The sequence below is a fragment of the Vidua chalybeata genome, chromosome 12 (assembly GCF_026979565.1).
Source record: "Vidua chalybeata isolate OUT-0048 chromosome 12, bVidCha1 merged haplotype, whole genome shotgun sequence".
Taxonomy (NCBI): Eukaryota; Metazoa; Chordata; class Aves; order Passeriformes; family Viduidae; genus Vidua; species Vidua chalybeata.
This window is the reverse complement of record NC_071541.1, coordinates 15,929,219-15,955,702: the sequence shown is the minus strand read 5'-3', so window position 1 is coordinate 15,955,702 and position 26,484 is coordinate 15,929,219. Positions and strand designations below refer to the sequence as shown.

General features: G+C 40.4%; 1 protein-coding gene across 2 annotated transcripts in view; it reads right to left on the bottom strand.

Annotated features, from left to right (window-relative positions):
• The window catches only part of PRKCD (protein kinase C delta), a 60,581-nt gene that overhangs the window by 22,460 nt on the left and 11,637 nt on the right, over nucleotides 1-26,484 (bottom strand). For both annotated transcript variants that reach the window (XM_053954052.1, XM_053954053.1), the window contains exon 2: nucleotides 3,154-3,288. In XM_053954052.1, coding sequence (XP_053810027.1) covers nucleotides 3,154-3,268 — 115 coding nt within the window. In that variant the 5' untranslated portion in view covers nucleotides 3,269-3,288. The remainder of the gene's footprint in view (nucleotides 1-3,153; nucleotides 3,289-26,484) is intronic.

Below are 26,484 nucleotides of genomic sequence, written 5' to 3'. Positions count from 1 at the left end.
TTCTTATTAGATGGATTTTTTTTTTCCTTTTTGCCAAGAAAGGCTGGATGATCCTTCCAGCCTGGTATTCTATGAATCTAATACAAAGCTTCAGTCTCTCCTGCTACCCATTAAAGGGATTTCTTCCTGTCCATATCTCAGGCTCAGAAAATAGCCAGTGACTGCACAATCTATGACAAGCTTTGGCATAGTTCTAGATCTGAGACTCTAAGCCCCATCAACATATCCAAAATGATGATGCCTCCTGAGAAACCACATCCAGCTCTTCACTGTGACTCTGGCACACAGAGCCACCTTCCAGTTTCCCTCTGATTTGCTGCCAAATCAATTATTCTCCATTTGTGCCCAGGAAACTGAATACATTTTTCTACATTCTACACAATTTCTGCTATTTATCAAGATTTTTTTTTTTTTTTTTGCAATAGAAGTGCTTTCTAAGTGACTCTCCAGCTCTGAATGATCCATTTGCTGTTATGATATCAAAGCAGTAGTAAAGCAGATTAAATAGTTGGACCCTTCCCCAGGAAGCTGCAGTGTGGTCTGTTAGATGCTTAATATTTTAAAATCCTGCTGGAATCTCAAGGCAAGTCAGTGTTCATTCATGAAGAGCTTGCTGGACACTGCACTCAGCTGTGCTGAGCCCTGCAGACAAGCACAGGGAATGGTGTCCTTGCACTGCTTTATTAGGGAATGTCTGCCAGCAGCAGCACTGGGAGTCACAGCTCAGACACAGCCCTGAGCCACTTGCCAAAGGAGATTCCAAAATGCTCAGAAATGGCCACCTGAGGACCTCTCCACTGCAAAGCAAACTTCAGCATTCCTCCTCTACTCAGTCAAAAGCTTTTATCTTGAATTTGAGGAACTGGGCAGACAGAAGGCTCAAGCCCTTCACAGTACAAACCTACTTCCAGAGCCCTGTTCTATGAAAAAAACTTGAAAATATTGTCACAGAATCACTGAATTGTTTGGGTTGAAAAAGATCTTTAAAGTCATCAAGTCCAGCCACTAACCCAGCACCACCAAGGCCATTATTAAACCATGTCCCCAAGTGCCACATCTACACATTTATTTAGAGATTATTAGGACAGACATAAAGGTGAGGGGGGGGATAAGAAGCAGGCTGTCTGCACAGCAAGGCTTTTACACTGGCCTGCTTTTTGGATTGCTAAAGCCAGACCCCTTCATCAAAAAGGCACAGTTCAGGAGGCATCCTTGGCAATAGGAGAGATTGCATATTTGCAGAACATTTGACAGTAATTCCGGGTTTGCAGAAACAGCAGCAGTTTGTAAAGAGTTGGTAATACTCTTTCTAAGATTCTTAGAAGGGGAAAGAATGATTCCAGTCTGTCCACAGCCTCTCCCCTCCCTAGTCCCATGTCCCAGTTAGTATCTGCTTTGATCAGTCACCTCTATACATTTTTACCCTACACAAAACATAGAGAAGGTGTCTCAGCTACTGGAAACAGCTTCCAGCCCACCATGCTGCTTTTGTAATTAAAGTCATGCTAATCAAGGTTTGTCATGGCTCACAATCCCTGTCTGCAGATGAACACTGAAGGGTCAGCAAAGGACAACCTTCAAGAACACTGTTCCTGCCTCTGCTGTGTTCAGGCCTCCTTGGCTTCTCTGCTCACACTCCTGACTTCAAAACACATCCCATGTTTGCAAACTGGCTCCATGCCTAATCATTAAGCCCTATGATTTTCTTCTCCCTATACAATAAATTTTTCCCTGATTGTGTTTCAGCACTCAAAGCCAACAAAAAGCTCTTCCAGATCTTGTCAAACTGACAACAGGAGCATCAGATTATTTTCCTGATTACTCCAATCACTCACTTCTCCAAGCAGTTCCCTCTTCTCTCCCTTTTTTTAGTACATCAAAGACACACCCAAGCAAAGACTGGGAAATATTGGGACAATTCTACTTTTCAAAAGCAAATGGCTGGGAAAAAAAAAAAAAACAACAGTGCATTTATTTAAATTACTTTCATTTCTCCACATATTCTGACAGCTGCAACACCTTCAACACCATTTCTTCAGAGGTTCTCCCAGATTAGGAAACTACTTCATTGGAGATTAGTACATTTGCTGGATGACAACACTTTGTGGAAAAGTCACCATGCCTCATATTTCAAGTTTAAATGCAACTTTTACCCTCAGCAATAAGGGAAAAGACCAATCATGTTGTGAAGAAGAAGAAACTTCACCCTCTTCTGCATCCTTTGATGTTTTGTGAATCTCTAGAGCCATAGTGCAGAATTAGATCTGCAATCTACCCAGTACAGCAATTCCCTCTCACCCTGTTTGGCTGCAGTGGTGTATTCTAGCCAAATGTCACAAGATATTATAAACCTTTGGACCAGTTTCTGTAAAGATGAGGTCTTTGAAGGCTGAGGGCTTGGTGAGTCACTTGGTCTGTTCAGTTGGAGAAGACTGAGGGGAGACCTCCCTGCAGTTACAACTCCCTTGTGAGGGGCAGGCACTGATCTCTGCTCTTTGGTGACACTGACAGGACCTGAGGGAATGGCCTGAAGTTGTGTCAGGGCAGGTTCAGGTTGCCTATTAGAAAAAGGTTCCTGCCAGAGGGTGGTGGGGCACTGAAGAGGCTCCCCAGGGAAAGGGCACAGCCCCAAGGGTGACAGAGCTCCAGGAGCATTAGGACAGCGCTCTCAGGCACGGGGTGGGACTTTTGGGGATGGTCCCATGCAGGGTCAGGAGTTGGACTCAGTGATTATTGAGGGTCCCTTCCAGCACAGCTCATTCTGTGTTTCTGTGCTAAGAGGACCTTCAGTGTGAGTCATTTCAAGCAAACAATTCAGCCAAAGTACCTCAGCTACTACAACAGTAACAAACTGCACCTCTAACTCTCCAAGCCAATAAAGAGCATTTGCTGCTCTGTACTTGAGGACAGCTCCTTCAAACCTGCTGCAGTCCAGCTTCCTGTTCTGAGTACTAATAAAGAAACCTTGCTTTAAGGTGGGGGTAGAGAAAACAGCCATTATTATTTTTCCCATTCCAAAAGAAAAGCTCACATTGAAGTGCTTGGCATGACAGGAAGAGAAGGACTCACTGCCATACTATAGATTAAGGGGGATTACAGTATTGCTCAAAAATTTACTGATATTCAGAAAAGCATCCCCATTTGTAAGCTCACCTGTAGTCAGAGCTTCCTTCATCTTGATAGCACAGAAAGGCTGCAGCTGTTCTCCTTGATTCTGCACAGGTCCCAGCTCAAAGGAGTTGAAAGATATCCGTAGGAAGGGGGCCATTGCTCAGGGTGATACACAACCTAGGTGGAAAGAAAGAAAGAAATAAAAATCACAGAGTAAAACACCTGCTCTGAGACATGTAATAAAGTGGCACTTCTCAGCAGACATCAGAGCTTCTATTGAAGCTACAATCACATGGCTGCTATTCCTGTACTGCTTTCAGGTGGCAGTTCACAAATCCTAGGAAGCATCCAGAGCTACTGATCCAACCTGTGAGCCTCCAAATCTGCACATGATGCCAGGCAAAGAGAAGAGGGACAGGTAGAAAGAGCTGTCACCTGTTTTAAAGTGTCAGGAGTTAATTACAAGAATTCAAAACACCTGTGATTTCTAAGTCAGCAAACAGGTGTTTCCTTACAGTCTTCCCCCATTCTTAAGAGCTCTTGAATTTAGAGCAGATTTCAGTTTACAACTCACAGCACCTTTAGCAATGGAGTTTGTCCCGTATGTCACATTGTTTTGTGACACAAAAAGGATTTCTTCAAAGGCTAAGAGAAAAGAGTCATTTGAGAGAAAAGCAATGCTAGTGCACTTGGAGAATGAGGGATGCAAGGAAGGAGGGATTAGGAGGAAAGAGATAACAAGGTAACAGGAAGAGATGGTAGAAAAGAAATTAAGACTTGAAACTGGGCTGAGCTGGCCTTTTGACTGATTGTCAGACTGGAAGATTGTCAACCAGCTCACTCAAGCAGCACTAGGAAGAACATTTCAAGTAATTTTACACATGCTGGCATTTTTTAATGTAAAGACATTGACCTGAGAAACAATTAACATTTCTCTTCTATCTCCAAAAAGGCCCTTACAGTCATTTAGAGAAAGACTGAAATCAAGTCTCTGCAGCAAGACAGCATATAGCTCCTGACAGCATCATTTGCACATCTCACACTCTCCCAGTGTGGGGCCCATTTTCAATAAATGGAAAATTTTTATGACTATCTTTTATTGAGCTAGTTTTTTTTGGTTTTGTTTTTGTTTTTTTTTTTAAAACTGACTGTTTCCCCACTTTCTTTCTGTGGAGTAAATCAAGAGTTAGAAAGCAAGTTTAGGATTACTCGGCACCACTGCTTATGCCCCTGAAGAACAGAAAGCCACGACTATAATTCTCATTCACAGAGACTCACAATAAAGCAATAATCCTCCCACACTACTCCACTGCTTATTGCAGCTTGGGGCACCATTTAATGAGAATGGAGATTGAGGTGACCTCACAAATAAAGAAAAATAGACAGCTTTTGTAAAAATTAACAAATACCATCTGACAGCTCACTTTCACAAACGCAACTGAAGCGCAGTGCTTATCAAGAGTTTTAATGAGGAACATATTTTAGCTGCTCAGGAGACCCTGTGCTCACTATGTTCAGAACTACACCCCAGTGATCAGCTACAGGACTTGCCAGCAGCAGATCACATATCATTACCACTCTACATGGACGTAAAAGAAACCAGATTTCAGCCTTGTTCACCTCTGGGAAACAGCTCTAAGACTCAGTGAGGCCACAGGTAGAAACAATCTGGGCAGGTTAACATGTAGCTCCCACTGGAAGGTTTCTTTAACAGAATCACAGGAGAATTCTGCTGTAAGGGGACAGCCCAGCAAGAAGTCACAATTTCCAGTAAGCCTGTTACTATATGAACAAAAAATTGGAAAGCACTGACAAAGCCAAACTAACAATTGCACTGATTTCACTCAGCCCACGTGACAAGCCAATGCTAGTCCTGAGACAGAATACAAGGATTTACAACTTAGTTTATCTCCAAGTTATCAGATACAATAAAAACAGGTACAATGCATACACATTTTGAGTAATCCCACAACCTTTCTCATTTCCAATGGCCAAATACATTTGGATGCCGTATTTTCACCTTTGCTTCATAGTTTTGGTTATGGTTATTAGTTGTAGTTTCATTGTTCTCTGCTTCAGTGCATCTCCAATGCTCACTTCTCACTCAGAAATGCTACACACAAGCAATTCAGCAGTTAGAAGAATACACCAATATCCCAGAGTTTTTGATGATTTTCAAAGTCCAAGGTGACAGTGGAAACCAGAAGATAACTGTTTGCTTTTACATTTAACAAGAGCTTAAAAAGAGCCCAAACAAACTCAGCAGCTGCCTGCTCTTGCCAAGTTTCTCCACTCCTACATATTATATGCTTTTTTCACAGATGTAGAGATCATAAATGCCTGCATGCAAACTCTTCACTATATGTTGAAGAGTATATTGTGACAGAGAGAGGTTAGGTGAGAAAGGAGGGTTTGGATTTGCTCCTCATATACACTTTCTGATGCTTTCCTATGCTAAGATGTACTGTGAGATAGCTGACAAGGATCAGCTGCACTGCTGTAAACAAAACCATACCCCACTAAAACTGCTTTTGGCAGGGAAACTCAGTGAAAGATTAATTTTAAATCAACAAAGTTTCTCAAATCCCTGCTGAGTACACACTCATGTGAGAACACATTTGAGAAGGAAAGACACTGAAAGCAGCGCACAGGCTTTGCTTGTTGCAGTTTAGACAAGAGTCCACCTCCAGTCTCCGTGACTGTTACAGAAGTGACAGCACAAGTGCTGACTCTTGTTTTAAAGGCTGTATCTGTCAAGAACTGAAACTGCTGCAAAACACCAGCTTTGAATTGAGGGAGACTGTAAAATCTACTCATATAATCTGTGCTGCAGCTATGAAGTGTTAAAGCCAAACTGTTTTCCCTGAAGGGCAAGATTTTACCCAAACCAAATGGTGGAAAAACTGAGATGTGAGCTCCAAGAATACTCCAAGTCTAAATGACAGGTTCAATATCTCAAACAGTTTCAAAGTCAAAGCACAACCTGGAAAAAACAAACCAAAACAAAATAAAAAACTAAGGGAAAAACATTCCAGTAATATTACTCTATATGAAGCACCTGGTGATGGCCACAGTGGTTTAGAGCACACCATCAGATGCTGTCCTGCACAACATTCATTTTGTCAAGCATCCTTGACCTTCTCTAATCCAAACTAAACCCATGTTCTATGCTATCAGGGACATATTCTGCAAAATCCACTGTACTTTCCATTGAGCTTTAAAATTCACTGGTCTTGATTATTTAATATGGAAAGAAAATCAACAATGTTATTATCAACTACAGAGAGAGAGGAGGAAGCTGGAAACATCTTCACATCATCAATGTCAACACCTGCCAGATGAGCAAGTGCTCAATTTTCCCACTGATCTGTTTGTAACACGCAGTTTTAAAGAAACCTTCAAAGTGACTTAAAATATTAAATATTTCAAGGAGAATTTTATCAAGATTTGCTGGCACAAAATCCACATTAGATTAAAAACCTTGTTCACAGAGACCAAAGGGACAAATGGTAAATTCTGCAGTGTTTCTCCTTCCAACAGTGCCCAGCTCTCAGGGGCTGGGGGGGAAGGTGGCGCTTGCCAGGGTTCCTTTGTTGCTGTAATTCTGCCTTGTTATAAACAGTGAGGACAAGCCAGCCCTAACACGGCCCAGAAACAAAGACATGGTTGTAACTTTTGCACAAAGCAGGAAGGCACATCAAAGCAGTGGATGATCTGGAGGAAAAGCAGTGGATGATCTGGAGGAAAAGCAGTGGATGATCTGGAGGAAACGCTGACACTGGCTGACAACAGAGCACTGAAGAGACTGAAAACCAACGGGCCCAAACAGAGCCAGGCTGTTCCATCACTGATAAGGACCATGGATCTAAGAGAAATACAACTGAGAAAACTCCCCTGCAGATTTGTGCCTCTGATTTCCTTGTATTAGTCTGTGAAACATTTTGCAGATGGATGTAAAGCTGCAAGGCATCACAGCTGTTCCACGCTGTCTCACAGAACTGCTCTGGGTGCCATGAAATGCCTGATTCCTGTTCAGCTCCTTGCTGAGGCTGCTTCCAGGGCCACACAACTGCTCTGGGAATCACCAACAGCACCACACAGATATAACCAATGCATTCTTCCCTGAAAAGATGAAGCAGTAACTTTTTCTTTAAGATGCAAAAATATAGATTATATCCAACCTTTTTTTACAAAAGGGTTTCCTGTCCTCTATTCTGGCAAGGGACAAAAATGACAGCACCAAATTACTTTCCAGTTTATTGTCCCCACAGCACTTCCAAGCAGAGGAACAAGGTTCTCTGTGGTCTTTGTGTACAGCCTGCAAAGGTGGTTGTGCTGCTTGCATGGCAATCACACAAGGAAGCCTGCAAATGAAGATGCTGAAAGGGGGATTAGCATCCTCCACCTGTGCAGACTGGGTGTTTTTATTGTTCCCATGTGTGACAACCCACACTCCCTGCACTTAGATCCTTTCAGCTGATGGTCCAAGAGAGAAAACGAGTATCTGTGCTGTAGGACAATTCACTGAAGCAAAGGAATAGGGTGCTAACCACTGTCTACATTGCACACCTAGGATTAGTCTACAGAGAATTTTTGCAGGTTCTGTTCTGCAAGCCCTGGCCTTTATCTGATGCTCTGTAGGTAAAAGTCAATCTAAAAATGAAGTCAGTTTACAAGAGGCTTATTATATTTGCTGTTATGAACCTTGTCAAAAAGATACATAGCAGAAGCCTTTATCAGCTGGGCTTCCCCAGGCACTACTGCTACCCAAATAAACCCTAAAAAACATAGTTATATCCAACCTCAAATCACTTTATATCATGATGCTGAACTCTCACAGCCACCAGGGATAGCAAAAAAAAAAACCCATTATCCTCAGATGCTGCTCTGAAAGCTTCAAATCCACAGAGGGCTTAAGAAGTGCTCTCCACAAAACAGGGCTAAACTGACATGTTGCATGTAGGTCCCTGCAAAAAAAAAAAAAAAAAAAGAATTCTCCAAAAATACTGCTCCTGCAGCAGCATTACTTGTGCTTTTATTTAGGTTTAGCCAGTTGTCATTTAGATTTAGCCATTAAGGTACAGATATCTCCTATGAATCGTTTAATTTCAAAATTAGAATTGTGATGAAAGCAAAATATATGCATCCGGTAATATTTAATAATTGCAGTTATATTCTGAAAGATAAGGATAAAAAGAGCACTTTTAAAACAGCCCAACAGCTCAATCAAGTAGAATTTCTGCAGTAATAGTTCTAAAACAGTGTATATTCATAAAATGTTTTTAAATAATTACACGACTCTATGAAAAGTAAGGAAAGACAACAAAAAATTTAACTCACAGTTCAATTTACTTCCTGTTAAACTTACTGCAAATGATTTTTTTTCTGGTTCATAATTTCAAAATGACAGTTCATACATTGAATTCCAATGTAAATGATGCAAGTTTTGGGGTTTTTATGGTATTTTTTTTCTTTCTTTTTTTTTTTTTTTTTCCTTTTTAAATAGTACAAGTAGAGTGGCTCAGGTTCCTAAGCTTAGCTTGGAAGAAGTGTAATTACCATTTCCTTCCCTTCCTCCCCCAAGTATATTTTCTTTCAGATACTTCTGCTTTTGCTGGGTTTGACCAAGTCCAGAAACAGAAACCATTACATAACAAAATCTGTCACTGTGTTGCAACAGTCTGGAGAAGAATCCATCCAGATAAACCATGTAGCAAGAGACGTGCCTTGGTTTCATCCCCCTTGGCCAGAAGCACAAATATTTCCAACTTTCCACACTTCTTTTGCTCAGCCAGTCCCCAAACTGCCCAAATTTGTGGCTGCTGTCTAAATTGCTGGTATTTCCCCAGCACCCTTCAAGGCAAAAATAATTACTGATACTTCCCTTATCATTACAGTGAGAAGCTTTTCAAAATATGAGCACCAGAAATATTTTTCTAAACAGAGAAACTCTTTCAGTCTTGACAGCACAAACTCCTGGAAGCTCAAGGGGATGCAGATTGAGGGGGGATGCAGACTGGAGGCAAGCAGGAGGTAAAGCAGACCTGATTTTGGGAGCTTTTAGGAAGACATAGAGCCCAATTTATTTGGGAACAGGATAACATGATTAGCTCAGTAACAAGAATTGACTGTTCTTAAAGTGGTTTCAAGTTGCATTGAGGATGAAAAATCTGGATTTTACACTCAAAGATCAGAAGGTAGAGGAAACTGTGGACTCTGAAATAGGCAGCAGGCCAGGCTGTCATACAGCATATGCTGCAAGATAAAACCAGCATTTTACACCAAATATCCTTTTTTTGGAAACAGAGAACACTTGGAGCAAGAATTGGCTTTTCCAATATTCCACAATCACTACTTGGTGGGGAAAAGGGGGAAGTACTGTCAGTTGTTTTTTCTTTATAAGTGCATAAGAAATAGCCATTCAAATATTTCTTTTTAGAGCCCCAAGTTCTCCTTTGTGAACACACACAGGACTAACCATGAAACACTACAGGCCACTGTTTGTCACCATTGCCAAAATCAAGCTTGAACCATAAGTGCAAATGAATCCCCTTCATGAATTTCAAACCCAAACATCACACACGGGAAACACACAGGAGAGGAAAGGCTGCCTGAAGCCCAAAGACTTTGTTAATTATTTCTGACAGCACAAGCTGGTATCATTTGTTGAGTACAGCAGAAACAATATTTTGGAAGGATTAATACAATGGGGCTGGCTGGACAGACCCTTATGAGGCTCCAGGTGAACAAACCATTCATTAATATCACATCCCACTATGAAATGGGAGCATGTCCAAAATATTTTGATAGGAGGCAAACCATGGCTTTCCTCTATGCAATGCATAATTTAAGTCTAATTAGGAAGCTTTTTTTTTCTTTGACAAGGGGAATAAGTAGAGGCTGAGGTTTTTTCCCTTCAATTAAGTAACACAATCTCTTCCACATGAGAGGAAAAAACCTATTCTGTGAAAGGGATGAAGTTACACTTCTCTATAATAATGGCCTGTAGCCAGCTCTGCACCAGGTCTGGCTGTGTGTTATTAAGGAGGGCACTGAATGAGCTGAATCTGAGCCCCTGATTAGCTCCCACTTCCCCAGCAATGGTACAGAAATTGGGCAGCTTATAGCCAGCACGAGTGAATTGCAAAACTGCACATATCAAGTTTATCAAGTGAATATGAGTTCTCCAAAGGAAGCAAGCCATTCTGCAAAAGGCTTCATAGACTTTTTGGTAACAACCAGTACATGAGGACAGCTGAGCTACTCACAGCTTTCAGAAGGACCAAAGGGAAATAGCTGAAGAAAATCCAGTGTACAGTAACTGTTCAGGTACCACCATGCTCAAGTGGACAGGGATCCACATTCAGACATGCTCCAGTGGCCTATTTCTCCTCTAACAGAGGAGATGGACGCCAAGCCCATCCTCCAGTTCATTCTTGATGAATACTTTTATCTAGGATCCATTATAACATCCAAGATTTTCTGCCCTTCCAGTGCCTAAAGGGGTTCTAAGAGAGTTGAAGAGGGACTTTGGACAAGTCCCTTGGGATTTGGTTATGTTGGGATTTGGTTATGTTGGGATTTGGGACTTTGGACAAGTCCCAACTGGAAGGATGGACAGGGGGGGATGGCTGCCCACTGCCAGAGGGCAGGGTTAGCTTGGATATTAGGAAGGAATTCTTGGCTCTGAGGGTGGTGAGGCCCTGGCACAGGCTGCCCAGAGAAGCTGTGGCTGCCCCATCCCTGGAAGTGTCCAGGGCCAGGTTGGACAAGGCTTGGAGCAACCTGGGATAGGGGAAGGTGACCCTGCCATGGCAGGGGGTGGAACTGGATGAGCTTTAAGGTCCCTTCCAATCCAAACCCTTCCAGAATGTTGTAATTTTTCTGCTCAATTATAAGCTTCCTGGAAATTGAGATCTATTTCCCAGAAAAAATAATAGACAATGCCAACAACATATTTTCAAACCGAACAGAAAACACTGCCTTTCTCTTCAAAACACTGGAGGGGTTTTATGTTTGGGTAGATTTTTTTGTATTTTCCACTGAATTCCCTTCACACTGAAAAGCCAAATACCATAAAGATAGTAAGTCAATTACAGTTTAAGATAAAGAGGAATTTTTTATTTGTCTTATTTTAAATGTACTGGGTTAATGAATCTACATGAACCATGAAGAGGGGAAAAATGGAAATAAAGAAACGGGACATTCAACAGAATTATAAAAAATTCCTTCTAAAACATTGCAGTAAGAAAACAATTTTATTTGCTCTTTTGAAAACAACAGCAGATCATGCAGTCTAAGTGCCTCTCCAAGTGCACAAGCCTCCAAGTCAAAAATTTATCCTACTGCCAGCACTTATGACCTAATCCTCCAAGTATCTGGAAAACTAGAATATTCATTAGCTGAGAGAACTGTATCATCATTCATACATGCTGGAAAGCTGCTGCTCAGATAACCTCATCAGGGGGAACACAATTCAGCCCATGGATATGACCACGGCTTTTCAACTAAAAGGGTGCAAGTGTTATGAACCAAAACTTTTGCTCATTAACTGTGTATGGAGTTGTAGGAATAGATCCAGCCCACCCTCCTGACTGCACCTGGCATTATTTGGGTTGTATGGTTTGTTTTTTTGAGATGACTTTGAGGGTCCCTTCCCACCCAAACCATTCTGTGTTTCTAAGATGGGCTGGGTCTGCCTTTCTAGGCACAATGCTCTTGCTGTTTCCTGGTACTCAGAGGCTGCTCAGGGCAGGTAGAAATCATCTTTTGGTTCCGGTTGTTTCATTACTGGGAATGTGAAAGCCAAAAAATCAAAAAAGAAATGTAAATAACCAATCTTAGTTAACTTAATCAAGACCTTTTTCTGTGGTTTTTAAACTGAAAATAAACAGTGAAGCCATACATGCATCACTACCTGTGATTCTGTGATCTCTCTTTTGCAATGAAGAGAGAAAATAAGCACAGCTCTGCTCCACTGAGAATGTACAGGGAGATGTGAAATAGTGAACGGACACAGGAGTTGATAAGGAGAAACTGGAAAGAAGCAAACATAACCAAAACTTATTTTTAATTAATACAGCATTGCTCCTGCTGTAATTTCAAGGTTCAGCCCTTGACTTGCAAAAAGAGATAAGAAAATGGAACCACAAATGATTTTTTAACTGTCCCCTTCCCTCTGAATCATCTTCTAGAAGAAATGAGTATAAAAAGCTCTACAGCAGACCTGGCATTCCCAAACATACAAAGAACAGACACAGCTCATTAACAGCAAGTTGAATTTAAGCATAAAGAGATCTTAAGAGAAATTTGGGTTACTTAAAGGTAGCACAGAGTTTGCATAACAAGTTGTAAACTCAGGGTGAGATATACAATTTAATACCATTTAATTTTTTTTTCTTTTTCTTAATCCTCCTAATAAGAAGTTAAGAGCAAGCATTTATATTTTTACCTTTTCCTGAATTTTGTGGTTTAAACATTTAAACTCCACACTCTGATGGATCTAAACACTTAGGATTCATGTCTGCTAACAGCCATATTGAATGACTTTCCAGTAAATGAATAAAAACATATCATTTTTGTACCCTTATGGGGCAAGAAAACCTTTAAGCATTGAAATGTCCGGAACACAAGACAGTAAATAAGAAAGAAAAAGCTAAACAAGAGTTTCTGATATGCCAGAACCTTGTTTGTAAAGACAACCATGTCAGGACATGCTCAGCTATTTTAGGTTTGGAGAGCATAAGGAGTTGTGTGGACTGGGTGCTGTCAGGAACACCCTCCGGGCACTTTCCAGAAATGTTATTCCTATTGCTGAAGTACTCACATTTCTGGACAGTACAAATCAAATTATTAAGTGTGTATTGTTTGCCATGGCTTATTCCAGCTCCCCCTCCAGTGCTCATCCTACTAAAAATTGCAGAATCAGTTAAAAAGGAGCATTTTGCTTTTCCTATGCAAAGCCCTACACAGAAAGAGAAACACAAACCAAATACCCAAGAACTTCACTTCGCAACACTGCAAGTCAGCACCTGCTTTGTTACTTTATTGGGTCATTGCACTGATGATGAACATGGTAAACAAGACACAGACTTCATTACTTGTCTAAAAAAATACTTTCAGGAAGATTTGTGCAACTGACTTGCCAGGGTATCTACAAATTATCCAAAAGGCAACTGATGACAAAGTCTTTGATTACAGTTGTGTTCTCGTGTCCCAGTTAATCCACAGAAGCAACAGTGTTCAATCATTTTCCTACAGACAAGCTTTCCTGGCTCATTATGGCCTCTCACTTTCTCCATCACTAAATGGATAAATGAGTTAAAGTCTTGGTCACTTTCCCTGCACCTTCCAATTATTTCTGAGGGTTTTTTTGCTGCACATGTTTCTTCTGCCATAGAAGTGTTACAACTTTTATACAATTTTATAACAATAACTTTTTTTGATAGAAATGACACATCCTAATGGTCTGCTTTCCAACCACGCTGGGATACTGGAGGTGACAGCAGGCTGGGGGGTTTTTCTGTGAGATCCTTCAGTTAAAAGGGATGGGGCATGGCTGCTACTGGCACAGACAAGCTCAGGAGGAAAACCAAAGGGCTGTAAAGCCCCACAGCTCCTGAGGCAGTAGCACACACCATGGCACAATGCTCTTCCCAACCCTTCCAGTGCTTTAAAGAGGACAGGGAGGTCACAGAGTGAGGCCCACAGGAACCAGAATGCTCCCAGCACTTCCAAATGTTCCTGCATGGAAAGATTGCTCGTCCCCAGGCAGCTGAGTGGGAAACTCTCTTTCCACACGGTGTCATTTGTTTGAGTAGATCTACCCTTAATGGTCTGCCCAGTCCTGCCTCCAAATCTTTCCTCTGTGAATTAGTGCTATCCACACTGCCTTGATTCTTTCCCTTCTCCAATGCCAAGAGGCTCTTTCACGCTGTTTACTATGCAGCTTGCTTAATCACAGCTTGCTTAATTGTAATTACCCTGGCATTTTGTCTATCTGAAATACCTTTCACTTCCACGAAGCAGCAAATGAGTGAGTAGTTAGTGCTGGCCAGGAGCTCTCCTGATGTTTACAGCAAACCCAGCACTAATTAGCCCAAAAAGATTCCTTTCTGCCTCGTGGTTTACAGCACTCAGCACTCCCCAGGCCACAGGATGCTGGCTTTTCCCCACAGGTCTGGATATTTGCTTCTACTACAGCACTAAGTACATAAATCCTGGTGTAAATGATGTTTTTTCCATATTAGCAATTACTGCTGAACCCACAGACAAATTTTGCGACCAGGACTGAGAAGCAATTCACACAATTGAGAAGAGATAAATAGATGCCCATAACCCACTTCTTACAAAAAGTCAGTCCACATCTTGGATAATTTGAGAGTCCCCAGTACTGAGTAAACAGAAGTCAGATCAACTTCAGCCCAATGAACGACAGCTTTGTGGGAAAGAGCTGCAGACAGCTACATTTCAAGTCTTTAGGAGACAACCCTACTCTGCTCCTGTGGGACTATTAAAAAATTAAAATATTTACTCAGACCTGAAAAACAGCTATATTGAAAAATGTATTTGATTGTTTTTTGAAAATGCTTAATTAAAAGGTGGTCTGGTAAATCTAATTTTTATGTTCCTACAATGTATCTCCTTGTCCCCAATGCAGTTTTCCAAGTAGAGCATAAACATTTTCTTAACTGCTCTAAAACAAAATCCACCTCTGAAAATGAAGTTATGAAACCTGTTTCTGACAGAAAATCACTTAAAATTCATCTGAGGAGATATCAAAAGAGAAAAGAACCTCATGATTCTCTTGCAGCTGTCAGCACCCCACCTTCATCTAAGACGTGCACTGAGGAACTGCATCAGGTGAGATGTGCAAATATGGATCACACGCACAAAGATCGGATATCCTGAGGAAGGAGAGTAATTTTCGTAATTATCTCCTCTCATTAACATTTTGTTCTACCAAAGCAGTAGGGTTTTTTAAAATTTTAAAACGTTAAGAGGAAAATATTGCATAAAACCATCTGGATTTCCAACATATGTCAATTGACTATAGTAAAGTTTGATACAATCTTGACTACCAAACATATAAAACTACTTAGAGCAGCTCCCTCGCCAAAAGGCAAAATTTAACTTCCATCTCTTGTGTAAGTGAAACTGAGGAAAGTTTCCAGTATTACTGGAAATACTGGAAATAGTGTATGTCACACAGTATTTGCTCAGTGGTAGAACTATTTCCCTTATTTTGTTAGGATTACAGATTATAGCTGAGTATAAAAAAATATTATATTTTAAGTAACAACTTACACATCTCAAGTAACTAATACAAAACTATTCAAGCTGCTTTCATTTTCTTTTCCAGAAGAAGAGTTGAAAAGGAAAATGGAGAAGAAACTCTGTGTTCCTGACTTCAGACACTACCCTCAAAAACTACACCGAAACCTCCAGAGCAAGGCCTGCATCTGTCCTACCATTACTTACAGGGTAAAAGGGTACCTAGAAAATAAAATAAGAGCTTCTCAAAGAAGAAAGAGACAAAAGCTGATGAAGATAGATTCTTTCCTGTTATTGCAAGTAACTTTTTTCTAGCAATAGCATTCATTTACAGTGGAAGGCAGAAAACACCCATCTGGCATAAGAGAATTAAGACAAATTGAAAATAGTTCCTTTTAAAAAAATTGTGCTGATCTTATTCTTATTAACCCACCTTAATGCATGGAATTGATATCACAGGAAACTGGATTTGTACACTAACCTCTTTAAAAATGCTTAATGTTGGCTACAAGGCTCAGTGCAGTGTAGGTAAACATCAGAATACTTTTAAATTGGGGCATTAGGAGTTACAAGAGTTTAAATCTCCAGTTATTCTGATAAAATCTCATGTTGCTACCTCTGAAAGGCTCAGATATAACAAGTAACAAATACTACAGGTATTTAGTACAGTTCTGGAGCAGTGATACATAGTGTGGGCACTGCCCAAGAAATAGATTCTTCACCCTCTCCAAAAGCAGGTCTGAGCAATTATCAAGTTTTACTTTCAATCTTTGAACACAAAATCAAAATAGAAGCACTTTAAGCATCAATCTGTACTATTGCATAATCCAAAAGCAGTTTAGGAGACTTACACAGCAGCGGGGTAGAGCTGTTTCCATTGTTTGTAACTAACTTCCAACACCATGTTAAATTTTAGAACAAGCAAGTACAAATAACTCTGCCTACAGAAGAGAAAACACTGTCCAGTTTGGTTTTTCTCGTCAGTAAATATTTTGTGGCTTTGCTTAATTCGGAACAAACTTTCAGGATGCTCTACAATGAAAACATCAATTTCTGTTCTCCAAACAGAGGATGGTTAGAATCTCTAAACAATTTTCAGTAACAACTTTAAAAGGCACAATTTGAACTCTTCCAGCATCTCCTAGTGAAGTTACATGAGCTACACAGAGAAAAAGCTACTCCAGGCAGTTGTCTGGAGTTCAGTGGAACACAGTATTACATTTAAGATCTTGGCATGAGAGAGTCAAAAGATCAAGGTTTGGGTTTGTGACCCATTTACTGCTGACCTCTCCTTCTCTGTTCCCTTTTCCTATCATCACCTACCTACCAGAAAGTCAAGCTGCACAAATGGTTACTGACAGGCTTGGCTACCTCATCATAGACATTATCATCTAAAGTCTCAAAAGTCTCTTACCGTTTCCTTCAAAAACACTCAACAAAGAGCCAATATTATACGTTCAGCAAGGTGTCAGGATGGCCAGGTACAGGCTCCTAACAGCAATTCAACACATTTCTGAGGCAACAAGTGACTGAATTTATATTCAGAACTTTTCCTCCTGTCCCCTACAGCAAAGAGAATCAAGAGTCTGTCTGTAATTTTGGAAAGATGCATTATGCATGCAGGTTAATTAATTTGCTTCCATGATCAGACAGGGACAAGCCTCTTAGGATTCCTCCTTGATATGAGTAATTCTTGTGGAAACTCCCAACTTCCGTGCTTACTCATAAACCAAGGAGCCAGAGTGCTGAGTAAGGACACAGCTCAGAACTGCACAGACAGGTACTCTGCCATTACAAATACTCATTAAAGCACTACACTTCCTAAAGCTCCCTTTCAACATCCTTTTTTCAATCTAAAACAAATTTACCAAACTTAATATCCAAGGAGTATCTCAAGAAGTTTGTACACCATCTATGCGCCTTTGAGATATATCTTTTTAAAATTATAAGATTTTTTTTTTCTGAAATTTTTTACTTTTAAGGGCCTTTGAAAAAGTGGGATGTTTGAGTTAACCTCAAGGACAATCCATTGAAGAGCTGAAGGGCAGAGGAACACAACTGCATTTTAGTTTGGGATGAGAAGACTACAGGCCAGGCTTGGTGTAGATGCCAGCAGCACCTTAAATGACAGGTTCTCAGTTGATATCCTACACAGTGTTAAGTGAAACCTATTCTTCCTACAAAACTGTTACACTGAAAACCCCCCGGTTTCCCCTAAAATAAATAATGATAAGTAAACTAAGCTGAATATAAGGAATGATGGAGAATGGAAATGCCCAGGGAAGTGAAAAAAGAGAACTTAAAATAGAAAGACTAAATTTATTCTACTTGATTCTCTTCCTGTTTTTTTACCCATCATTAGCAAGAGTTTCATATTATCTACTCACCCACCTGACTAGGGGGTACCCAAAGACAGACCAATGACAAGACCAGCCTTACAACATGCTCATTCTTTTATTCATTCCCTTACACACAAGTGAGGAATCATTTCGACAAAAGTTTCACAACACCTCAAAACCAAAAAATCCTTTACCTCGAGGAACACTACAGTCCAGGTTCTTTGTTTTTCCTCCTGAGGCCAAGGCCCAGCTGGCCTCAGTTTCAGGAGGCACCTCTCAAGTAGGAAACAGCAGCATTCTTTCAGGTTTCAACATTCACTGGACTCACTACAAACGATGACTGAAACCTCATTTTCACATCCAAACATAAACAACAGGGAGAGATTAGAGTGCAGAGAAGCAATTGGTGACTCTACTACAGGGAGGGGCGTTAGTAAGCATAAAAGTAGACAAGGTCCCAAGTTGAACTGTACTGTTTTCCTTTGAATCTGATCTTGAATGCCCTATGACACTAAGAAACCTTTTAACTTGTCTGTTCCTTAGTTTGCTCTAATAAAACAATATATATATATTTGACAAAGGCTCTTTTTGTGAAGACTCATAACAGGAACTCTAATATTAAAAATAGGGTTTGTTAACACCAACTCTCAACTCAATTTCGAACATATGTATTTACAGAGGAAAGCAAAACTACTTGGTCTGAACTAATCCTACAAATAACAGATACGTGGAAGAGCCTACATTTTGAAACTGAGATTGTCAATCACAGCTCTGTCTGCAGAGCAGCTATCACAAGTCAGCTAAATGGTGGAGGAATGGCAGATAGGGAGCAGTGGCCTCTGGAGGCTTTGTGGCATTTACCAGCTGTCAAAATACAGTTCAGCTCCATGGGAACACACCAAACATTCCCAGACACTCTGCCTGTAAGTTTACAAACACTCCATAAATAATGCTTAAACATCTAACAGGAGAGAGACTCACACATGATGTTGAGAGCCAACAGTACAAGCAATGCAAACTACAACTTAAGATGAGCAAATAGAGAGAACCAGAGCTCCTGAAGAACTCAGGATTGTTTTCCCATAGGTATTCAGCAGGTGAAATAAATGTTCTGGACCACACAGTGTGCAGAGGGAAGTCAGTAAGAGCCAACCTGCAAAGCAAAAAGGAGAGATCTAGATCTGGAACAAGCAACTCAAACATGTTTGAAAGCCAAATTATTAAGAGAGTTTAGATCACTGTCTGTCAACTGTATCTAGCATAGGATTAAAAATAGGCAACAGGTGGGAGGGAAAGATGGAGAGGAACTTGAAAATTTTTTACTTTTGCTGCTAGCTTTCACCTGTGTCTTAATCATCCAGGGGACAGACCTTGATGGATTTTAGGATACAACATAAATGATTTTTCCTTCTCAAGCAAATGAACAGATTATAGATACATACTTCTGGATTGTCAGAGATTGGAGTCTGCTTATGATTTTTTCAAGTGACAAACCCTAATTAAGTATATTTAGAAGAATTCTTTCCTCTCATAATTCCTCAGTTAGCTCCTATAACTTCTGGAGAATTTTAACCCCTCTTTTTGGCACAGTTTACAGACAAATATTCCTGTTCATACAAACTATGGGAGAGTACATTGGAATACAGAGTTTACTATAAAACACAGTAAAAAACAAAGAAGTATTAACACCATGAGTGCACTGTTATGATACTGGAAATTCCTAGGTCTTGAAAATAGGAATTAAGTACTTGGGGGAAAATACGAGTTGTGCTGCAACTTGGGAATGAAGCACTCCACATTTTAAGGGAATAAGTAGATAAGGGAATAAACTCACTCAAGTGTGAGTGTTTGAACCACACTCCTTTGAGTGGCAGTGTCCTTGTCGGGATGCATTCCAGGGACCACAAGTTCAGCTGAGCTCCTAAATCAGTACTTGCCTTAGGAGGAGACATCTGCCAGGAACAGAAATGATTGATAAACCAGCCTTGATGGACTGCAGCTCCTCAGCAGGCTCAGCAAAACCAATCAGTATCCCCCCTAAGCTTGGGGACTGGAGCGATGGGCCATCCCTGCTGCATAGGGAGAGATGAAGGAGAGGGCTGGTCCTGGGCTGCAGAGGCAGGGAGAGTCCCCAAAACATTTTAAGACTTTGGTCAGGGCCTTTTGAGTTTTTGTTTTTCTCTTCATCTAATTGTGAGGGCAGGTGGGCACTTTTTGTTTCAGAAGGTAAAAAGCACCAACAGCAGAAAAGCAACTATTCACTTTTTTTTTTTTAATCTTCCACCAGGTGCTGAGCTATGGATAATCTTTAGATGGATCACTGTATTAATTCCAAACAATGGTTCCTCTTTTACCAGGAAGCTGAAGGATGGTGCCTTTTGAGAAAACACTGAGCAACTTTTCTGGAAGTTGACCAACAGTTCACTGTGTCTATTTCACATGCATTATTTGAGGATCATATAAATATTTTAATGTGGCATCAGAAAGATAAAGCTCTCTCTGAATGCATGCAGCTTAACCTGTATAAGCACATACCTCTTTCAGATTGCTCCTCTCCCTTTGGAAATACATCTTTGAATGATAGACAGTAAAAATATATTAAAATGCAGAAGTAGTTAACAGGTGGTTCCCGTGCTCTGTGTACTTATGTACACAACTACAAATTAAATGATGACCTCTGTTACCCAAATGACTCACTCGAACAGCAGTAACAGCCTCTGACATGCACCACAGTCATGACTGCCAGCAAACTCCTCTGAAGCTGCTTCACCTCTCTGATTAGTAGATGTGGTTTTGGTTACTTACAAGTGTGTCTAATTTTAATCATGACACTGAAGTTTCACAGACATTGAAGGTTTTCTGCCTCAAAGGGACAGAGGAGTTTTTAAGTTTCATCCAAACAAACCCTTCAGCTCTTCATTAGAATATGGCTATAAATCACCTGGAATGTACTCTGGAAGACACAGGTATAGCTGTCTCTATCTCTAAAATATGAGATGAGTATCTTAAATAGATGAGAAAATTTTACTTTTCCTATAACAATTCCCCTCTTTTAAAATGCAAATAATTCCACCTCAATGACACAGTGAAATTACCCCCCAAAAAATGTGACTTACTCTAATCACAAACACAGTGAACAAGAAAATTAATGACACTGTCTTCAGAGCAGTTTAAGCTAATAAACAGAAAAACTCCCCCCCAAAAAAGACACCATTCCTACTAAATTAAAGAGAAACAAAAAACCCCCAACTTCCTCCTCTCTTTACACATTTAAGGAAGGTATTACACTACTACAGCCAGCCTCAGTTCTAGTTTGCATACTAATCCTCACTTGGGCGCTTTCCAACATTTCATAAACACATTTTTCTGGCTGGCAGTAGAAGACATGGTACACATACAATGTCTGGAACTGGCATGATTTAGGCCCCATGGGTACTTCCAGCGTGCAATAAAATAAAATGATCTGTTCTACCAAGGGACAGGACAAAATTTCTATCCCACAGTATTCCTTATTCCCAGTGACCTTGTTAGGCAATTATCTTCCCTTTAACGTGGAAAGCTGGCAGCTTGCCCCTTCAAATAGCTGCATAATAAATGAAATTGCCTGCCAAGAGTACTTGCCTGTCATACCTGTCTTTCATACTTGGCAAAGATTTCACTCTGCCTTCTAAAGCTCTTGGATAGGGACTGTAACCACGCTTAGGCAAGACAGAAACAGTCACATCACTGGGGGAGTATCTGGAATTTTTCCTTGAATACACAAGGTAATTGATGAGTAATGCACTCAAAAAGTCACCAAGTTTGTCTTTCTTAGGAAGCTCAGCACACCAGTCTGTGCTTCCTACCTGTTTCTAGTACAGGTTAACCACAAGAATTTCACTCTAGTGAGTTAAACTCTATCAACTCAAACACTAAAGAACAAAAGAAACACGTTGCAGACTCACCATTAACCCCTTTTCCTGAATTTTCTTTGGTAGTATCTTCCTAGACAGATGAGTTTTCTTCTAGGTGACCTACAACTTTTAAGACCCAGGCTATGGTAAATCTCAGCCACAGTGACCAAGTCCTCCAGGACCAAAGTGATTGCACCTGTCAGGAAATTACAGTTGACCACTAAAACAAAGAATCCACCTAAATGAGTCTTGTAGCCTGAAAACTTCTGCTTTTCCAGATAAACTGGGCAGAGCCACAAGAGAGAAGCTTTCCACATTGTAAATGGAGCAGCAGCCAAATAGAACTGCTTCATCCTCACTCTCTTGAGCACTAACACTGAATCAAGAACAATTATTTGAAATACTATATGTGGCTCTCTACAAGGAGACAGAGCTTCTTGCAGCTGCTATAGTTTATCACAACTAAATATCCTAAATTTAGACAGTAACTCAAATATGAATGACAAAAACCAAGTCAAGGAACAGCCAACAGAGGAACCCTTATGCTCCAGATGAAGCATCACCAGGAATCTTTTCCTTGTTCACAAAGAGCCAGCTTGGAAGCAGAAAGTAAAATTATTAAAGCTGTGCCCTCATAGAGAATAGTTAGGATTTAGCAAAAAACACAACTCTGCAAATGAAGTAAAGCACGTGAATGCTTCACTAATGTAACAAAGCCCTTTTTCAATATGATTCCATAAAAAGTTATATTAGTCCCTGAAAATAATCAGGACTTTGAATGTTTCCACAGGCACCAGGGGGAAAAAAACCCAAACCAAACAAAAACACAAACCAGAAAATCAGGATCAAAGCCCACAGTCAAAGCATCTGGCATCAAACTCTGGAGCCATAACAAAGACTTTGCAATCTAAAATAGATTACATGGTTGCCATTTTAGAGTGTTTCTGTGAGTAAGAGATAAATGAGAACATGGTAAAGGTCCAAAATATACCGGCTGAATAAAACCCAATCTGTTACATTTTCCAAGACAACTCTCTGCTCTATGAGCTTTACTAGAAGCAGCACGGTGAGTGCAGCCAAATTCTCCCTGAACAGAAAAACCTCAGACCTGTGTATCAATGGCAAGAGGAGCCAAAGAGTGTAATAAAGACCCTTTCAAACATGGGAAAATCTAACTAGGAAGGACAAACCAGCTACTGTAAAAGAACCAAAATTTCTATGCCCTAATACATTGCCAGAGGTGGGGTTTAATAGGAATACATGACTTTATTTATATAACTTTACACTTCACACTAATGTCATATCAGCTCTTTCAAAGTATTTCACCAAATAAAACAAGCATGAACTTTGAGAAACTCAGAGTACACCCTTGCAGAATTGTTTGATCACAGTACAGTTGCTCTGAATTTTACAGAGTTTTCACCCCTCTGTTGACTTTACAAAGTATTTTGAAAGGGAAAAACATGCAGCTATGAACAACTTCTGAATGCCAGCTCACTGTGCTACTCCCCTGCATTGCCTGCTACTGAACAAATCATTGGGAAGGTTAGTACCAAACTTCAGCAATTAAAAGGAAAAAAATCTTTTAAGTTGCTGCTTTGAAGAGAGTCACACAAATTAATTACTGTGACAGATGCTGGGAACATCTGATTGCAGACTGCTGAGGACTTGACAGCAGCACACTGGATTTTGTTCAGAAGAAAAAAGGGGAAAAAATTCCAAATACTTCCATATCTTTATAAGATGACTGAGACACTTAATTTTGAGCAAATACATTTTACCACATCACATGTTTTTCTCTGGAGTTTTACCATCCATTTCTAAATAAACTAGACACTAACACTGTATAGATTTTCAGAGACCATAAATTTGATTTTTTTTCTCCAAAACCAGGACACATGTAAAACCAGCACTTTCCATATAACAAATTAAGGACAGAGAAAGATGACTTAATGACTGATCTCAGAAATTCATTAAACTGCCATCCACTGCTTCCTGCCAGAATTACTGTTGGAATTGGTTATTTGTTTTAAAAAAGGATTTGCTTCAACGTTTCCTAGGAGAACCAGGGGAACTGCAATTAGTCTCTGAAAGGATTAAACTAAGAGGGAGAATCAAAGTAACCCAGTAAAGTTTCTTAAAATCAGTTTTTGATTGCTACTTATGTATCCTAAAATACAGGAAGCAAAGGTCAAGGCAGAGAGCAAGCTGAGAAACAGAGAAATCAAAACTTTTTGGAGTTTCATGATTTAAAAGGTTTCACTGCAGAACTTCTTTGTACAACACACCTTTTAGGAAAAAAAGTATTGGACTGCATCTGCCTTTTTAGCAAAGCACAGAAAAGGCAGGGAAAAGAAAGTAGAAAAGAAAGAAAGGCACACAAAGTGAAAAGTGAAAGATGAGTTTCAGTTCTGTGAAGTATCCTCTACTAGGATGGATGTCACCAGAATGCCAAAATGTGTTTTAAGTACAGCATTTGAGGTCTGAAATTGATTTCTCTTTTTCTTAAGGCAATATTAAGACTGCATTTTACTATTTTCACACTTTATCAACAAAAGATGGGGGCCTTTTTTCAGTGTTTGTTTTGGGGAAGACACACATAGTCCACATCCCTTAATGGGTGCAATGGCATTGGTTAAAACAATTGCAGCAGAAAGAAAAAAAATATCAGCTTCATTAACATTTTAATTAAATGTGTTTTCTGGTTAAAATCAGGGAAATTTCATTCTTGAAGCACAATCTTGCAAGGGTGAAGTATGAATGTAAGAATTCATTTTTTTCTCTGTCAATGATAGAGCTACCAAGTCAGGTAAATTATGGCCATACTGAAATCTTTGTAAACACAGCTTCAGCAAAAGGAAAACTGGTTCTACTGCTTTCAATCTGGTTTTACTCAGACATTGTTCAAAGTCTGGTGAGCCCAAGTAACTCCAGTCACTATCTAATTCCTTCCTGATATGATGGGCTGTGCAGTATTTGAGGATGTGTAGGCAAAGCAAAGTCTAACAGCAACAGATAAACTTGGATGTCTTTGCAGCAGGCCAAGGCTCTGGGCAGGGTGAAGTACAGAGGTTTCTGGCTCTTGGTTGGGCTGTGAAGTAAATAAATGAGCATTTTCCCTGCTTGGTTCCTCCAGCACTGTTAGCACTGGATAGGACTAACAGGACCAAATTCATCTGCAGTCCCCTCTCAGGCCCCTGGGCATCTCCCACCAGTGGAGTTCCCTAAAGCAGCCCATGGCCACCTCTTTGCTACCACTTCAGCCCTTTCTGCTGACCTACAAAGAATGCAGTTTTGATTTGCACTGTAAGAACACACAACCAAACATCTGAAAACTGTTTCAAAGTAAAAGCTCACACTTTTATTTCTTTCTTAGTATTTAGCAACACCTGAAAACAAAGAGCACCAACCTTGTTCTCCAAAAGGCCAATTCAGAACTTGGACAACTTCAACATATAAATGATGTGGGAACGAGCTTAGAAATGTGTTTATGAAATGCACAGTCAGAGACAATCAACCTCTGGATTCCAGGACCCACATTAAAGGAACAGAAGGAAGCAGCCTACTCCCTCTTAATATTTGCTTGCTAGGGATTACTCATTACTTGTTTGCATTATTACTTATTTGTAAATGTTATTACTGCTCAGCTGAACATTTTCATTATTGATGAATGCCATATGCACCTGATGTCAGACAGCACTACCCATTTGAAAAGAAAAGAGCAATTGTACTGTTTGAGTTTTTGGGGAGATGCAACTAATGGAAAAATGGTGCCGAAGTCCTTCAGTCAATCCTCTCCACCTCCAGCTACCCAAGCCAAGCTGAACACAAACTACATGGGTGCTAATTCTCTATAGCATGGGAATATTGAGAAAAGTTTAATAAAAAAATGCTGCAAGAGTTGAAGTCATTGCATTGCATAAAGCCCAAGAGGCTTAAAGGACATCTCCCATTCTTTGATCTACAACCTGAGACTCCAGCTTGTGGCTGCATCAAACACAACAGGGGCTTCCCATAGCTTCTGTCTTCCATTTCACCACACTTTGTCTCCAACAGGAAAAGATTCTGCTCACTGATACCCAGAACACGCCCTTCCAGCAATTTATCAGATCAAGCATTCAGAAGATTCAAAATGAGAAATTCTGTACAGTTGAGTGTGAAGATTCTCAAGCTCAGCCAACCACAATCTCAGGTAAGTGTGAGGACAGTATGACACTGCTACCCTGGTTTTGTGCAAGTGCTTCCAGAGAGAAGCAGTCAGTATCAGAACACAGCTCCAAGTGATACTGAAAGAGTCCAGCTAGAATCTTTGGAAAGATGAAATGGACCAAAAAAGCTTTTCCAGCTTCTTTTCCCAGAGGACAAAAACCCTCTCAGTTACTCCACTTATTTTACCCCCATCTTATTAACACACCTGCACAGGCACAAAATATGTGAATTATACATTTAAAACCTAACTTTGAGGGAGAGAAATCTCTCAGAAACTTTATGATTACAAAGAATGCACCAGAAAATTCACACGTCTCAAGAGTACTTGCTTTTCCCTAGGATGCTGGCAAAACAGCTACCTCATCTTAGTTCCAGCTTTGATACAATATTGTGCAGTGTCAGTTAGATGGAGATTTCTCCAGTTTGCACCAGGGAAGGGCTTGGGCTGTGCAAGGACAGCAGTGGGTGTTGCTTTGCAGCACATGCCACTGAGCTCAGCCCTACACTGCTGGATGGGAGCTGTGGGCTGTGTCCCAGCTGGACAGCTCAGTGCTCAGCCTGTCAGAGACGGGGCAGGCAGCAAACCACGGGACACTGACAGGACTTGCTGGGGTGTCCCAACCAGGCACCCACTCTTGGGCTACTGCAATAGGAAAAAC